Source organism: Trifolium pratense, linkage group LG3 (assembly GCF_020283565.1).
Source record: "Trifolium pratense cultivar HEN17-A07 linkage group LG3, ARS_RC_1.1, whole genome shotgun sequence".
Lineage (NCBI taxonomy): Eukaryota > Viridiplantae > Streptophyta > Magnoliopsida > Fabales > Fabaceae > Trifolium > Trifolium pratense.
In genome coordinates, this window is record NC_060061.1 from 996,717 (window position 1) to 1,014,372 (window position 17,656).

At 34.4% G+C, this 17,656-nt stretch overlaps 2 protein-coding genes across 5 annotated transcripts; one reads left to right on the top strand and one right to left on the bottom strand.

Moving 5' to 3' along the window:
• Positions 1-242: 242 nt before the first annotated feature.
• On the top strand, positions 243-9,614 carry LOC123918220 (ARF guanine-nucleotide exchange factor GNOM-like). Of its 2 annotated transcripts, XM_045970214.1 has the most exons (4): positions 243-685; positions 1,105-1,181; positions 1,605-2,379; positions 5,259-9,614. In XM_045970214.1, the coding sequence occupies exons 3-4, from the start codon at positions 1,639-1,641 to the stop codon at positions 8,937-8,939; spliced, it is 4,422 nt and encodes a 1,473-aa protein (XP_045826170.1). In that variant the 5' UTR covers positions 243-685; positions 1,105-1,181; positions 1,605-1,638; the 3' UTR covers positions 8,940-9,614. The 2 variants fall into 2 exon arrangements, with proteins under 2 accessions (XP_045826170.1, XP_045826171.1); XM_045970215.1 differs by lacking the exon at positions 1,105-1,181 and having other exon boundaries at positions 366-685.
• A 920-nt stretch (positions 9,615-10,534) lies between these two features.
• Positions 10,535-15,076, bottom strand: LOC123918221. Of its 3 annotated transcripts, none has more exons than XM_045970216.1 (5): positions 14,748-15,076; positions 14,483-14,623; positions 12,011-12,851; positions 11,392-11,922; positions 10,535-10,944 (listed from the first exon to the last, which is right to left on the bottom strand). In XM_045970216.1, coding segments are annotated over exons 2-5 (1,482 nt in total). In that variant the 5' UTR covers positions 14,485-14,623; positions 14,748-15,076; the 3' UTR covers positions 10,535-10,836. The 3 variants fall into 3 exon arrangements, with proteins under 3 accessions (XP_045826172.1, XP_045826173.1, XP_045826174.1); XM_045970217.1 differs by having other exon boundaries at positions 12,973-14,623; XM_045970218.1 differs by having other exon boundaries at positions 14,490-14,623; positions 14,748-15,075.
• Positions 15,077-17,656: the final 2,580 nt, after the last annotated feature.

Genomic DNA, 17,656 nt, shown 5'->3' on the forward strand with positions numbered 1-17,656 from the left:
TTCGTCTAATTTTAAGTTTTACGATCAATTAGTAATTTTTAGAAGTTTATAATGAAGAAGGAATTTCAAATTCTTTGGTTTTAGGTGTCATTTTGAAATTATCTAAATTTAACTTGAACAAAATACTTCATAAATTTCCATCATTTTGAAAATTCTTTAAATTTTCATCCAAACAATGAAATTCACCTCAAATCATTTGAATTCCCTCAAAACATTACTGTACCTCAAAAAATTCCCCATCCAAACACACCGTTAGATTAAAAGAAAATAACTCTACTTTATGTATATTGGAGATAAAAAAAAAAAAAAGATTTTGTCAAAAGAAAGAAAGAAAAAAAAAATCAGATAGAATTCTATTTTTATCAAGTGGGAAAAAGGAAAAGAAATAACGAGAAAGGAAAGAGAAGAAATGAAGAAAGTAATGAAAAATCACAAAACTTCCTCTTACCGAGTAAATTCCAAGCTCAATTCAATGCACTTACTTTTTTCTTTCTTTTTTAGTACCATTAACAATTATTAAAACCCTAAAAACAACAAAACTCATAGAAACTCCATCAAATCAAATTCAAACAAAATTCAGTGAACTCGCACTGATCTCATCTTCTTGTAAAAAGCAAAAATCTGGCCGGAAAACGCAACCGGAGTTCCTCCTCGGCCACCAGAAACAGCGGCGAAGTCCGTCCAGGTTTCCATTTCTATTTTCTCTATAGTTTTACTGTTTTTCTTTCTCTTCTCATGGTATACGCGCGAGGATGCTATTCCACCGCGATTTGCGGCTGCGATTTCTGCCGGAAACGTACCGGTGATTGAATTGCGTCGCAGCAGATCAGAACTCTAAAAATCGCTTCGATTTGAAACTTAGGACTCTCTTTGGACTTCATAGAAGACTTTGTTCAATGAATGTTTGACAACTCAACTCATGCTTAGTATAATTTATGAGTTTAATTTAGACTAAGTAAAATAGTTTCCAAATCTAACTGCATTGTGCCAGAATGGTGATTCATGTTTTGATTTAGTACATAGTTATTATAGCAATATGGTGAAGTATGATTGATTGATTTGATTGAATGTATTTGTAAAATTTATTTGTATTGTTTGCACCAGAGAATTGCTTCGCAGCAGATCAGGGCTCCAATTCGGATCCACGATTAAGCGCTAAAGTGCCGTGATTCATAACATAGGTGGTTTTATCTCTTTGGACTTCATATTTTATTTACTCAAGGAGTGTTTGAGTCGCGTGACCAATCATATTTCACTATTTTGTCACAACATTATATTATATTACTTTTTAAAACCTAACTGCATTTTAGCAAATTATGCTTCATGATTTGACGATTGTGTAAAATGGTTTACACTGTGGTGGATATATAATTATGTTAGCAAGATGGTGAATTCTGATTGAACGGTTTTGTAAACTGTGTTTGCACTTTTCTATACATAGTTATAGTTACCGTTTGTTAACTCTTAACCTATCTGGTTTGTTTTGTCAAACAATAAAACTATCTGGTTTGTGGAAAACCTTGCTATTTATTGTCTCTTTAAACTTAATAGAAGACTTTTGTTCATAATCTCATCATTCCACTATGTTGTTGAACCTCTACCAGATTCTTGCTCTACCGTACAAAGAATATTGCAAAAATGGGGCGTCTAAAGCTGCAAGCGGGTATAAATTCAATAGAGGAAGAGGAGCCTGAAGAATGTGATGCTGCCTGTCCTAATAGAACGACTTTATCATGCATGATAAATTCAGAAATTGGTGCTGTTTTGGCAGTAATGAGAAGAAATGTAAGATGGGGAAGTCGTTATATGTCAGGTGATGATCATTTGGAGCACTCTCTTATTCAGTCTTTTAAGGCATTAAGGAGACAAATATTTTCATGGAACCACCATCAGTGGCAAGCTATCAACCCAACCCTGTATCTACAGCCTTTTCTTGATGTGATTCGGTCTGATGAAACCGGTGCAGCAATTACAGGTGTTGCTTTGTCATCTGTTTACAAGATCTTGACCCTTGATGTCATTGATCATAATACTGTCAATGTTGAGGAGGCTATTCACTTGGTGGTTGATGCTGTCACTAGCTGCAGATTTGAGGTCACAGATACTACTTCTGAAGAAGTTGTTTTAATAAAGATACTACAAGTTCTCCTAGCTTGTATGAAAAGCAAAGCGTCTGTAATGCTGAGTAACCAACATGTTTGCACCATAGTCAATACTTGTTTCCGTATAGTTCATCAAGCTGGAAACAAAGGCGAGTCATTGCAGCAGATATCACGGTACACAATGCATGAACTTGTGAGGTGTATTTTTTCTCACCTTCAAGATGTTGACAACACAGACCATGCATTGGTTAATGGAAGCTCTAATCTGAAACAAGAGGTATGAGAGTAATTTTAACTTAATTTCAAGGTTTCTTCCGTTATTAATCTTTTAGCCGGTACAAAGGAAAATAATAGAAATGGAAATTTGGGGGTAGGGGTGCTCTTACATCAATTACTGCTCCTGTTATGCGACACTTAGTGATATGCTATCAGTTTGGTTGTCTGTTCTGCTGACATAATATTGCCGACTCGACTACCTGTTCAAGTTGGGGTTAAATTTATTTTTGATCCCTAAAAATTGAAAATTGATATTAATCCCCACAAAACCTTGTATTCATTTTTTCATCCTTGAAAAATGCCAAAATTGTGTGCTTTTTTAGTCCCGGATAATTGACCGATGAGGACTAACAGCACCAGTTTTGTTAAATATGTAGGAACAAAAATTGAATAAAATTTTTTAGAGACTACAATCAAATGTGCCCTATTCTATAGGAATGAGATTCAAAATATATAACCCTTTATATTTAATCCTTCTGTTAAATCAAATGCTTAACGGATTCTTTGTAGATAACACAAAAAGAAGTCACCTGTCTTGTTTATAACGAGAATCGCCTATGAATGTGGAAATTTGTTTTAATATTATTATAGTATTGCTAGCGTGCAGTCTGCTTCTTGTATTGCGCTAATGTGTAAATATTTTCTCTAGTATTTGTTTCTTTGTTTTTCTACATACATATTTGTTCTGTACTACTTGATTTAGCTCAATAAAAAGATCTAATATTAACTCTGAATTAGAATCATTTTTCCTTTCCTTACATTTTATGATTTTCCTGTCATTTGATATATTTTTATTTTTATATGGAGAAGACTCTTATGAATTGTCTGTCATATTTCAAAGTTTAAATTTTTAAAAAATTATTTCTGTAGTGTGATTCTTTTAATTGAATCATTTTCTCATCTCTTTATGCAACCTTCCTATCAATTCAACAATTTAAAAATACACAAGAAATAGTAAATATAAAGCCTCGATACATATCACTTTTCTATAGTGAACAATTTCAATAATACAATAAAATGAGGTTGTTGTCCCAACCATTTTCCCCTAATCCGTACATGTTCCGTGTTCCCTCATCAGTTATTCATCATTTTGTTCTGTATAGATTTCTGAATTAATCCAGCATCCTGCAACAACAAAAGTGAGGATGACACTAATTGTGCAATTGCATTGTTCCTTCAAATTTGAATAAATATCACAAATTTATAAAACAAAATGCAACGAAAGTAAAAACTTCCAGGAGTTATATTACAGAAATTTATTCCCACGTCTTCCTAAACTATATGCAAAATCTGTTGAGCATAATAAAGATGATTGTAAGAACCGTTGAAGGATAAAGCCAATACATTATACAAATAACTGAATAAGTTTAAATTATTGAATATTGTTTGCTACAACGGAAACTTTAACAGCAGATTAAACTATATTGATAAAAGGGGAGCAAAAACAAGCACTTTTATAATAGAATATGCAGTATGAAAGTGTCTTTTGCATCGGTATCAACATGTAATTACAAAGAACCGTAGAAAACAAGAGAACTTAACGTACCAAGATTGAAGGCTTTTAACTTTGAGGGACAACCAAATGCTATATTGTTGATTGGAAAAGAACAGGAGTGAGAGGTTAGGAGAAGTTACTTATTACCGTAAGATGCAAAGGAAAGTTGGAAAAGGTGAGTGGAAATAAAAATGGCAATTATTGATGGTCTCTCAACCTGGGACGGATCCAGAAATCTAGGTGACGGGGGCTAAAAAATGAGAATACACTTTTTGACAAAGGATAAATATTAGCGAATCATAAAACTCTGTTGCAATGTAACTTCTATTTTTTGGGTAAGGTTTTTTATTTTCTTCAATATCACAACATCCCGTCTAGATATTTTAGGAACTAACCTATAAAAATGACATTATGTTGAGTTTTACACTGTCGGTGCATATCAATTAAACTCTTATTACAATCCAACGGTTGTGAACGACTGACAGTGTAAAGAATATTTACATTGTCAGTGCATATATATACAAAATTTAAGTATATTAGGAAATTCAAGGCTTTTCTTCTTTTTTGTCTTAATAATTTAATATATGAATTAACTTAATAAATTATCCAGTAGTACGTATTAATGTAGCCAGTCAAAACTGTTAGAGAAAATAAAATCTTGTCTATTAATTGGTATAAAAATAAAATAGTATAGTTTATTATTGGTTGCCAATATATGTGTTCTTAACTACTGAAATATAAAAATATATGTTCTTACATAAATAGGTGTTTAATGTTTACCGATTTTACACGTCATCATCTATCCTTTTTGATTGGTACGTAAACTAAAATCAAGTGAAATCAATAGATTTATCTCACAGCTTTATACTCAAAGATTTGGCAAGGGAGGGAGGGGGCCACACCATGGCTTCCCTCCTGTGTATCTGTCCCTGCCCTCAACCCCAACCATCGTCCCAGTCTCTAGCGCCAGTCCAAGAATCCAATTTTCCCTTCTTCTTTTTCCTCTCTTTCTCCATGTTTCCTCTACTCCCGAGCCAGAATTTTAGAGAAATGAAACTGCTTGGAAGATGTTATTGTCGTATGAGAATGTGGCTATTGAAAATTTTCAGATAAGGGTAAACTTTTTTTCTTTCTTTGCACAAAAATGGCATTTAGAAGGGTAAGAGTGGAAAATAAGAGTGGAAAAATAAAAAGGCAGGCCAAAAAATTGTATCCCCTTTTATCTATTGTTAAAGATAACATACAGTATAAACTGGTAGTTATGTTTGTAGAGGTAGGGCGGCATCAGTCACACTTGCTTCCCTTTGTATCCGTCTCTGTTTGGGTTGTCAGGAACTGGATATTTACGATATCTCTATCTGAATATTTGTTGTTTGTTCGTGCAGACTGGAGGCCTAAATAATGAGTATGCTTTCGGAAGTAGAAAGTTGGAGAATGGAAGCGTGAACTCTGAATATGATAATCAGCCGCTATCTGCAAACTTTGCTTCAAATTCTGCAAGTGCTGTGACAGTAACCATGATGGATGAAAACACAGCGATTGCTCTTACTGGCAAGGAGAGTGCATCATATGACGTGCATCTCATGACTGAACCATATGGTGTTCCTTGCATGGTGGAAATTTTTCACTTTTTGTGTTCTTTGCTGAATGTTATTGAGAATATGGAACTGGGTCCTAGATCAAACACTATAGCATTTGATGAAGATGTACCCCTCTTTGCTTTAACTTTAATCAATTCAGCTATAGAACTTGGTGGGCCTTCTATTCACCGTCACCCAAGGTTGCTAAGCTTAATTCAGGACGAGCTTTTTCATAATCTGATACAATTTGGTTTGTCAATGAGTCCTCTTATACTTTCAATGGTGTGTAGCATTGTTCTCAATCTGTATCATCATCTTCGTACCGAACTCAAATTACAGCTAGAAGCATTTTTTTCTTGTGTCATTTTGAGACTTGCACAAAGCAGATATGGGGCTTCATATCAGCAACAAGAGGTAGCCATGGAAGCCCTTGTTGACTTCTGCAGACAAAAGACTTTTATGGTTGATATGTATGCTAACTTTGATAGTGACATAACTTGTAGTAATGTCTTTGAAGACCTTGCTAATTTGCTGTCAAGAAGTGCATTTCCTGTGAACTGTCCGTTGTCTGCTATGCATATTCTTGCTTTGGATGGTCTTATTGCCGTTATACAGGGAATGGCTGAAAGGATAACCAATGGATCTGCAGACTCAGAATATTCTCCAGTAAATCTTGAAGAGTATATTCCATTCTGGATGGTTAAATGTGAAAATTATGGTGATCCAAATCATTGGGTTCCTTTCACCCGTCGCAGAAAGTACATAAAGAGAAGATTGATGATTGGTGCTGACCACTTCAATCGTGATCCTAAGAAAGGTCTGGAGTTTCTCCAGGGAACACATCTTTTGCCCGACAAACTTGATCCCCAAAGTGTTGCTTGCTTTTTCAGATACACTGCTGGGTTGGATAAGAATCTTGTTGGTGATTTTCTTGGAAATCATGATGAATTTTGTGTTCAGGTTCTTCATGAATTTGCTGGAACATTTGATTTCCAAGATATGAACTTAGACACAGCCCTTCGTCTATTTCTGGAGACTTTCAGACTGCCTGGAGAGTCGCAAAAGATACATAGGGTGCTTGAAGCTTTCTCTGAGAGATACTATGAACAGTCACCACATATCCTAGCTAACAAGGATGCTGCTCTTGTGTTATCATACTCAATGATAATGCTTAATACAGACCAGCATAATGTGCAGGTTAAAAAGAAGATGACAGAAGAGGATTTTATCCGGAATAATAGGCATATAAATGGTGGCAGTGACCTTCCTCGAGAATTCTTATCAGAGATTTATCATTCAATTTGTAAGAATGAAATCCGCACAACTCCTGAGCAAGGTGTTGGGTTTCCAGAAATGACACCAAGTCGATGGATTGATCTACTGCACAAGTCAAAGAAAACTGCTCCATTTATTGTATCTGGTTCCAAGGCCTACCTTGATCATGATATGTTTGCCATAATGTCAGGCCCAACTATTGCTGCCATCTCTGTTGTATTCGATCATGCCGAACATGAAGAGGTATACCAAACATGTATGGATGGATTCCTAGCTATTGCTAAGATATCTGCCTGTCATCATCTTGAAGATGTTCTGGATGATCTAGTAGTGTCACTTTGCAAGTTCACTACACTCTTAAATCCATCATTGGTTGAGGAACCAGTCCTTGCCTTTGGAGATGACATGAAAGCAAGAATGGCAACTGTAACAGTATTCACTATTGCAAATAGGTATGGTGATTACATACGCACGGGTTGGAGAAATATTCTTGATTGCATTTTAAGATTGCACAAGCTAGGTCTTCTTCCTGCCCGTGTTGCCAGTGATGCAGCTGATGAGTCAGAGCTTTCTTCCGAAACTGTGCATGGCAAGCCTATTGTGAATTCTTTATCTTCAGCTCATATGCAGTCCATTGGCACGCCAAGGAGATCCTCAGGATTGATGGGCAGGTTTAGTCAGCTCTTATCTCTTGACACTGAGGAGCCAAGATCACAACCTACTGAACAACAGCTTGCTGCTCATCAGCGCACTCTTCAAACAATTCAGAAGTGTCACATTGACAGCATATTCACCGAGAGCAAATTTCTGCAAGCTAAATCTCTTGAACAGCTTGCAAAAGCGCTCATTTGGGCCGCAGGTCGACCTCAAAAAGTGAACAGCACACCGGAGGATGAAGATACAGCTGTTTTCTGCTTGGAGCTGCTGATTGCAATAACTTTGAATAACAGGGATAGAATAGGGATTCTTTGGCCGGGTGTATATGACCACATATCCAATATTGTTCAGTCAACTGTAATGCCCTGTGCCTTGGTAGAGAAGGCTGTTTTTGGACTCCTGCGGATTTGCCAGCGATTGCTCCCCTACAAAGAAAACATTGCTGACGAACTTTTGAGATCGTTGCAACTTGTCTTAAAGCTTGATGCGCGAGTTGCTGATGCTTACTGTGAACAGATTACTCAGGAAGTCAGCCGCCTTGTGAAGGCAAATGCTTCTCACATAAGATCCCAGTTAGGATGGCGTGCAATTACATCACTGCTTTCCATCACTGCTAGGCACATAGAAGCATCCGAGTCTGGGTTTGATGCACTTCTTTTCATTATGTCTGATGGTGCCCACTTGCTTCCAGCTAATTATGTTCTCTGCGTAGATACTGCAAGGCAGTTTGCTGAGTCTCGTGTTGGCCAAGCTGAGAGATCTGTACGGGCACTAGATCTCATGACAGGGTCTGTCAATTGCTTGACCCGGTGGACTAGCGAGGCTAAAGAAGCAATGGAGGAGGAGCAAATGTCTAAGTTGTCTAAGGATATAGGAGACATGTGGTTGATACTAGGACAAGGTCTAAGGAAAGTGTGTTTAGACCAGAGAGAGGAGGTTAGAAATCATGCTTTATTATCTTTGCAGAAGTGTTTGACAGGAGCAGATGACATTTATCTCCCATATGGTAAGTGGTTGGACTGTTTCGATCTTGTGATCTTCACCGTGCTTGATGATCTTCTTGAGATTTCACAGGGACACTCCCAGAAGGACTATCGCAATATGGAAGGCACCCTTATCTTAGCAGTTAAGCTCTTGTCCAAAGTTTTTCTTCAATCCCTCCCAGTTTTGTCACAATTAACAACCTTCTGCAAGCTATGGTTAGGTGTACTGACCAGAATGGAAAAGTATATGAAGGTGAAAGTTAGGGGGAAAAGAAGTGAGAAGCTTCAAGAAACAGTGCCCGACCTGCTTAAAAGCTCTTTGCTTGCTATGAAAATGAGGGGTATACTGGCCCAGAGGAGTGCATTGGGTGGCGATAGTCTTTGGGAATTAACTTGGCTTCACGTGAATAACATTTCGTCTTCATTGCAACTTGAGGTATTCCCTGAGCAGGATTCTGAACATTTTCAGCACAAACAGGGTGAATTGGTAGGAGGTTTGGTACCTGATGAAAAGGTTTCTGTTTCTTCAAGTGAAATTGCCAGCCTTGAAGATGCTGGCATTGTTGGTTAACGAGATTCAATGTTGTTTCCACTGGAATGGGCTATTCTGTTCATACTCAAGACACACGATCCCTGAAGTTCAAATACTGATTATTCAGAATACTGTGAATCATATTCACTTGTTAATTTTGTTTTGCTAATGGTAGATGCAGATGCATGCATTACACGAATTATCAGGGGAAGATTTTATGTCTGTCTAAAATCTAAAATCACATCTTCATCTGTCTCGCATTTCCACTTCATCCCGCCTTCCATAGAAGCTTCTTGTTAAGAGCTAGTTAACCCAGGTGTGTTAAGGAGTTAATTGTGTTGTAACAAAGATCACATTTTCATCTGTCTGGCATTTCCACTTTACCTGTCTTCCCATAGAAGCTTCTTGTTAAAGTTAGTTGAATCGGGGTTGTTAGTTTATTGTTAAGTAGTTAATTGTGTTGAAACCGTGAGAGTCTACCTTATATGAGACACTGTAGTGTATATGTATATAAAGGAGTTCATCATAATTGAAATATCACAAGTGTAGCATTTTTAAGTTTCCTGATTCAAATCCTATGGTTTTCATGTAACTGCAGAGGTATGAGGTATGACTAATGGCTCTTATTTAGCGAGCTTTCATATCTTTGCCGAGTGTGATTAATCATGACACGTTAATGCAATGTTTGGAAATATATTAATTATTGGATTTGTCTCTTTGTGACGTATTTATTTAGTAATTAGTACTAGTTACATACATATTTGTATTTTGCCTTTTTTGTGCAAAAATTGTGTCCAGGCTTGTCATTATGCGTAATGGCATTTTCCTGATTGGACTATTTGTAGATTTAGAATATTTACTTTGCGGAAAATTAGTTCAACTGTCATATGCCAAAAATAAATTAGTTCACCTGTAGTAGTTGGATGGTAAACAACATATACTAATAAACAAAGTCATTCTTAACCGATAGCAGGCCTTGTAATTAAGTCCTCTCTTTCTTCCTTCTTTATTTATACAAAACAACCAGATTACTCTTTTGTACAGAAATATAAGAAATATAGCATACCTTTTAAGTGAATTAAATATTGAATATTTTTTATACCCACCACTTTTTTGTTTTATTTACACCACCACCATCAGTATCCGGCTCACTGGACCGTCTAATCTGGTTCGAGAGTCATTTCTGGTATCAAGTGGTTCTAGCCCTCTCCCGATCACAGTTGCGGGGATCGAACTGTAGTCCTCTCTACCAAGCTCAGTGTCAATCACCATTGAACCAACTAACTATTGGTTGAAATCTATGTTTCAATACAAATGGATTTCATTAATTATTTTTTGGTCGAAGATTAATTAATTCTTTAATGTGTTTGTTTTGTCTTTGTGATTTAGTACTTTGATATGAATAGAATCAGAGGATCTTTGTTCTAAAGTATGCTGTTGAAATAGTAGTAGTTAGTAGCAAAGCTTGATTGATGTACAATAATTTATTAATAAAATCACTAATTGACAGATACCATTTTCATTTTGAAATGAAATTTAAATAATAGTATGCACTAAACAAAGACAATTCAGACTCTCATTGTTTCACAGGAGGGAGTTAATCAAATTTGCTGATTACCCAGCTCTTAAAAAAATTAAACACCCCAAACACACCATATTATTAGCCAAGAGGTGATCTTTCATAACCAATCTGTTGTGATCACAGAGTTATTAACTCTAGCATTCAGTTAAGATTTCTCATTATATCTATGTCCTACATGGTCAAAATCATGATACATTGCAAACTTCCTGAGACATTTATTAAAAGTTGAGACTATATAAATGTTGACATTATGTATGTACATAGGTGGAAATCTTAGTGGCCATACCTACAAACAAGACTCACTTAACTTTTACAGTAATACAGTATATGCCAACCAACAAAAACAACTAATCTCTAAATAGTAATTGTTTCTTGAGGTCTGCATTTCCTAATTCTGATATGCACATTTCCATCCTTTATGCTTCCACCATTCATAATTTGGCAGCATTGCCTCCGTGGTACCTGATTTAAAACAGTCAATCAACTTAATCAATTTAAAAGCCATACTTAAAATCTGTTGCTATCGGAGTTTGAATACTATTTTCAGTTCCTAATGATATTTTAGTTTGAATATCTTGTGACTATTTTAATTGACTTATTTGAGCTTACATATTGACATAAACACTTTTGAGATGCTTTAGGAGACCTTATAGACACAACTTATGACATGTCTATAAGCTGTTTTCAATGTAATTTCAGAAACTTTTCCCAAATAGCTTATAAAAACAACTTATAGCTTATATGAAAATAATTTAACTTTATTTATATCTTTGGCTATAGAGATAGCTTATATATAAGCACTTATATAATAGACATTTATGCTATAAGTGCTTAATTTAAATTGTTTATCCAAACAGAGCTAAAGTGTGTGTGTGTGAGAGAGATATAGAGAGAGAGAGAGAGTAATACATTCTTCCAATATTCTGAATCCAGTTTCAAGACAGAAACTTTAATTCTCTGCACTTCTCCATCTGCTCTCTTGCAGTTCTTTCCTTCCTTGCCAAAATATCTCTTATAGGTAGTGACACTTCCAGTGCCCGCCATTCTAACCTGATCCAGGAAAAATATAGATGGCTGCTGGCATTCGTCAGGGTTCAGCCATCGAGTATTAAACGTGAAAGGACCATCACTCGAACTTCTCCATGTTTTAAACGTCTGAAATGGCATCTGCAAATCTGCTACTATCACCAACGTTGTATAGATTTGTATTGTGTAGCCCCATGAAATAGATATCGACCATTTACGCCTATGATCATAACAAACACTTTGCTGCACTATCCTTGCAGGGTCAAGGTGGTATGCACTGATGAGCTTTCCCAATGAATTCATTTGACTTTGGTCCGGAAACAACGAGTTCAATTGATCAAGGTGATGAAGTGACACGAGTGGTGCCAAAGGGTGCGCGGCTAAAATACCATAAGGATTCCCTTTAATGTCAAGCTGAAAGAAAAAGACCATAAACACAGTAAATTTCTCGTAGATAAAGAAAAGCTGATAGTATAATTAATGTGTACGTTTTCGTGCATACCTGATGGAATCCTCTTTCTCTTGTAAGAGGTACTCCTAATTCATTTACACAAGCCCAAATTCTTTGATCAGAGCCATAAAAATAATAGTATCTATGAAGACAAGAATCCATAATTTGGGTTAGTCTAACTGCTAGTGCATAACTAATGGCAATTCCACCACCACCAAAAGCCATATCAAAACAATGCATCAAATCTTGCTCCACACTCTCGGAATTTCCACCAATATAATACAATTGATTGTGATCATATTTTCCCAACACGGTAACTAAATTCTCGGGGAAAAACACTGTATCATCGTCTCCCATTACAAACCACCTTACATTTGGCAGACCAAGTCTAAAGCTTTCGTAAACTATCCTCGCTATCCGAACTGCTGATGCAGAGTGCACGTGTCTGAACCGCATCCAACCTTTTGAGATTTTATACGGAATTATCATAGGGTCCGACTTAAAATCGTCCGGTCTCTTGTCGAGCCAAGCAAAACCTCTGCAAGTGTTTGGATTCCACCAAAGTTTGCTGTAGTTACTACGGCTATGCCACGTGTTTGATGATCCGGCAATGCCGAATATAATATGTGAGATGTTTGTTGGTTCATTGTCAATTTGAATGACTGAAACATTCTGTATAACGTGTAAATGTTCGGGTAATGGAAACCATCGGTCTGGTTTAGCGAATGTTGAATGGAAAGCAAGTGTTATGGATGCTATAAGGCAGATAAGTATGCCAACTCTTATTGAGATTGAAACCATGTCACCAATTTTTTCTGTAAAAGGTAATCTTGCTATTTTAAGAGGGTCATGACTAGGTTCCAACCGATCTTGATTCATCTTCTTCTTCACCCTGTTACATTTGAAATAAAAGAATCAGCAAGAATTTAGATATATGTTTATAACTAATCATAGAGTCTTTCACTTAATCAAAGTAATGATAAGAATGAATGAAAGGGTGTGTTTGAACTTGCATTCTTGGATTGATGAAGAATCTTTATCAGTGAAACTGCCTCAACTAATAAAGTGGATGCACCAACCAACTCTCTTATTCACCAAGGAGAACCAGAAGTTATGCATCTAAAATTATGCTTTTGGTGCTAAAATATCTAAATCATTAGCCACAAAATGCCAAACTACAAGGTATCTTCTTTTGTGTGTGCAAAACTATAGGGTATCTTTAATCAATCGTTTTAATATATCTTGTGTCATATATATAAAGCATTACACTCTTTAATATTGCATCTCATAATGGCTCAACTAAATAGTCAAAGGTTGCTCTTATAAAACAAAGAATTATTATCAAATTACTTTGTTTTTATAGTTTTAATTTGTAACTATCCCTACTACCTTGAGAGTCTTTTTTCTCTTCATATGAAGTTATGAGCCATAAACTAATCTCTAGATCTTAACATTAATGATTAAGCATCACATGTCTTTTTTCTCTTCATATTGGGGTGACTAAATATCAAAAGATTATTTAGGTTTTAAATTTAACAAGTCTCTCTAAACAAATACAGAGAACAAAATGTTTTTTCTAACATTTTTTAAGCAAATATTCTTTCAAGCTAAAACCCTCATGAACCTACATATCTAAAGCTTACTCATATACAGTAAAATTCAGTTAGTTAAAAATATATAACATTGTGTTTTGCGATGCAAGTACAATTCAGTTGATGACGCTGATATGCATGAGTCTAACCACTACACTATTTGACAAACTATATAAAATAAATAAAAAATCTGAGCACTAAATAATTTTTTATGGATGATTAAGTTAGATAAATGTATATATTGGTTTCTACTTATTTGTTTTTTGGTATATAGAAAAAATGACAAGTCATTGGAAATTCACGCACACAAAGTGGATGGACTGATGTCGAACCTTGGACATGACGTCCAACCTAGCAATTTCAGTATTTCTGCAATTTGAGTTAGGATTTGTGGACATGTGTCTACTTTAATCACACTCAAATTAGGGATTCCTCAATCAAGTCAATTTAATTTTTACCAAAGTCACACCATGAGAAAATTAATGAGAAATTAATTCTAGGAAGAAGTGAAGAAAAAATTGATAATTTTGAAAAAAGCTAAGTTGTTACTTTTGAAGAAAAAAGTTTATGAACTTATTTTTTTCTTAATAAAAAAGTTTATCAAGTTTCTATTTTGTTTAACCAAAAGGTTGATGAAGTTAGAAACTGACAAAAACAACATAAGAAATATATTTATAAAAAAAAAATCCAATGAAAGAAATACAGAGCAAAATCTGAGATTTATTGGAAGAGTTTGCAGAATAGGAATAGAGAAACAGAATCAAATGAAACTTATCAATTCAATGTATAAAAGCCAAAAACAGGAAATCCACTTTCAAGAATTTTGCTTAAAAAGCACATAAAACTCAATAGTTTGTTAAATTTCACCCCAAAAAACAGAACATTAAAAATGGGAATTTTTTCCAACAATCATGGAAAACAAGAGTCTTACATCGTACCTTGGCAACAACTGAGTTTGAATATTTCACTTTTTGTTTTGCCTTATTATATGATGATGATGATGATGATGATGATGATGATTCTCTTTGCATACAAGCTATGGTCTTTTTGATTGCAACCTGTTCTGTCTCCTCTGCAATGAAACAAAACATAAAAATTTTGTTAAAAAATTCCCACAAAAAAAGGTATAAACTTTAACAAAAAGGAATAAAAATAACAATGGCCCAGATGAAGAATATGAAGAAGAAGATAATTACGATGATGAAGAACAAGAAGGGAAAAAATGGGTCTTGAATTAGCGTACTCCATCTGCAGAATTTGGTAGATTCTGCATTTTTCAGAACAAAAAAAAAAAATCCTTTCTTTTTCTTCTTTTTTTTTTTTCTTTTATTTTTTTTTATTTTTTGATTTTTTTTTTCTGGTTTATTTTGATGATTGTGCTGCAGAATCCTTAAAACTGATCGTGAGTCTTGATTGCACGTTGTTTCAACACAGTCTAAGGTGAGAGAAGAATAGGTACACTTTTTATTTATGGAACACCATGGTCATGTACAATACTTGCATTCTTTTTTTTTTTTTTGGTACATTACAATACTTGCATTCTATGCTAATGCTATGCATGTATAAATACAATATAAAATAAAATAAAATAAAAATGCATTCATATACAGTTATACAGTATCAGAAATTTCGACAACAAATGAAAACCAAAACAAAAAAAAAAGAAGAAATTTCAACAACAAAAAATATAATCAAGGAAATTTCTTTGAATTTTTATTTCTTTCTTTGTTTTATGTCCACAACTTATAATAAGATAAGAGAGAAAAAAATGTCCACAACTTATAAATTATAATAGAGGGTTCATATATTCTGAGAGATAGAAGTGTTTTTTTGTAGTATAGTGGTTATAATCATGTCCAAATGTCAATTTATATTAGGCCATTTAGCCTAACTTTTTAATTTTCACATAACCTCTCCAAATGTTAAAACCTTAGGTCATTTAGTTTAGCCTACCTTTTTAATTTCACATCACCCATCCACCGTGCTATATACTCTATGCAAATCAGTTCATCAAAAAATAATAAAACCAATTTTAAAATGCTTTTTTTTTTAAATTATGGTATACTTTCGCGAGAGATTAATTGTTTAAGATAACTGCAATTTGTTTAAAAGAATAAAATATATTATCAGCAGGAAATGATTATTTAATCTCCTTATTGTTTTACTCTCTATTTCATTTCATCGACCCAGTTTTCAGACCTAGCCACCAAACTGTCCTATAACTCTCGATCTTTCCATACATATTATTTTTCATATGTAATGTCCTTAGATCAAACCTAGACTAAATAGTTAATGACACATATAAGTATGTAATATTTGCATTACACCTATACCTACCTATGTTTGGTTTAGCTTGTAATTTTTGCGGTTCAAAAAATTCAATGTAATATTGAGAAGCTCTACATATAACATGTGACGTGACTATAAAATTGAATTTTTTTTTTCAACACTATGCCTATGTTTGGTTTATCTTGTAATTTTTGAGTCCAAAAATTGAATGTGATATTCAGAAGCTCCACATGTAACATGTGGTGTGACTATGAATTTGAAATTTTCCAAACCCTCGCTATGTTGAATTTGTTAATATAATTTTACTTGTAATATTTTACCGCGTAATTTTTTATTTTGGCGGATTAAAAGAGATACACTCTTTTGACAAAACAAAAAAAAAGAGATACACTCTCATGCAAAAATTAGAATGAACTATCAATTTTGATAGGACGTTGTTATATTATGATAATACATAAATTTGTAACTTAAACTATTCAAATTTATAGTATGGGAAATATTTATTTGGACATAAACCCAAAATAAAATTATTTAGGCATACAAGTAAAACAAAAATAATATTTTCATATTATTTAATAATTTTCTCTTTAATTTTTTTTCACATACATGCCCAAATATTTTCATTGCCCAACAAGTAAATATTCTCTTCATAGTATTTGATCAATTTAACCCAAAATAGCAGGCAGATTAGTAGGGGAAAGAATTTTCAACAATCATGAAATTTGAATTTTGAAACATCACACATGGCTTGCATTTTTAAATTAAAAGACAGTTAATGCACTCAAACAAAGTGAGATTACCTTTTATTTGAGATTACCTTTGATTGGGATTAATTAATGGAAAATGCTAAACAGTGCTCTCGGGCACTGTTTAAGGAAGCAAATATAGTAATATGACATTGAGTTTTGTGCAGTCAACGTCTCGAAAGTCTAAAAAGTATTATTTTCAATTTAAATTTTTTTTTTTTTTTTGTTTCCTTAATCAGTGTCCCGAGGGCACCGATTAGTATAACCCTTAATTAATTTACATGTGTTTAGAGTTTAGTGGCCCCAAAAGAATAAGGTGGGTGGTTCAAGGAAAGAAAGGTATGCGAGTGGGAGAGACTAGTATAAATGGTGAGACTTGGTGATAATTCATTGGTTGACTGACTGCTACCACCTAATAGGTGTTGTGTGAGATCCGGCACAGTGAGTCCACCACGTACGACACTTGGAAGTCTCATAAGTGAACGTTCCCAAATCATTCAAACCACGTTCTACTCTCAAGATTAAAATACTCCCTCCATCTCAAAATAACTACATGTAGTCAGTCATTATCTCGACGACTCGATTCACATCGATGATCTTGGCTCCATACTAATATATATTATATCCTTCTCATATAGAAGGATATATATTTGATTTTTACTCTCAAATATATCATTTCACATAAATACTGACTTGAACGTTAGAGTGTTTTGTATAAGTGCATTCCCCCTTCATCGGCCATGTTCATTCTGATAAAGTAAAATCAACTACTGGATATTTGCCAATACAAAATTTTAATCATTAATATATTTAATCATGTATTAATAAAATTATGATAAGTTGATATTTTATAAATATTCATTGAGAAAAATCTAACAACATGTTATTCCCACCACCATTGTCACCCCCAACAATTTTCACTCTTCTCAAACTCCTCATATACCAAGTCCACCATCATTTTCCCCTACAAATATCACCCCAACGAACCTAAGAGACCATCACCCGCCACCCCCAAAAAACTGACACTTAATTACAAGATTATGATTTTATTTTATAGGAATGAAAATTAA

Bases quoted from the DNA above. Each gene is read 5' to 3' on its own strand.
- LOC123918221 (XM_045970216.1), bottom strand. The intron at 11,923-12,010 runs GTATGCACGAAA...TTTTTCTTTCAG, and splicing joins GAGAAAGAGGATTCCATCAG to CTTGACATTAAAGGGAATCC. The intron at 10,945-11,391 runs GTATTACTCTCT...GTTTTAAATCAG, and splicing joins ATTCAGAATATTGGAAGAAT to GTACCACGGAGGCAATGCTG.
- LOC123918220 (XM_045970214.1), top strand. From the start codon at position 1,639: ATGGGGCGTCTAAAGCTGCAAGCGGGTATAAATTCAATAGAGGAAGAG. The intron at 2,380-5,258 runs GTATGAGAGTAA...TTGTTCGTGCAG, and splicing joins GCTCTAATCTGAAACAAGAG to ACTGGAGGCCTAAATAATGA.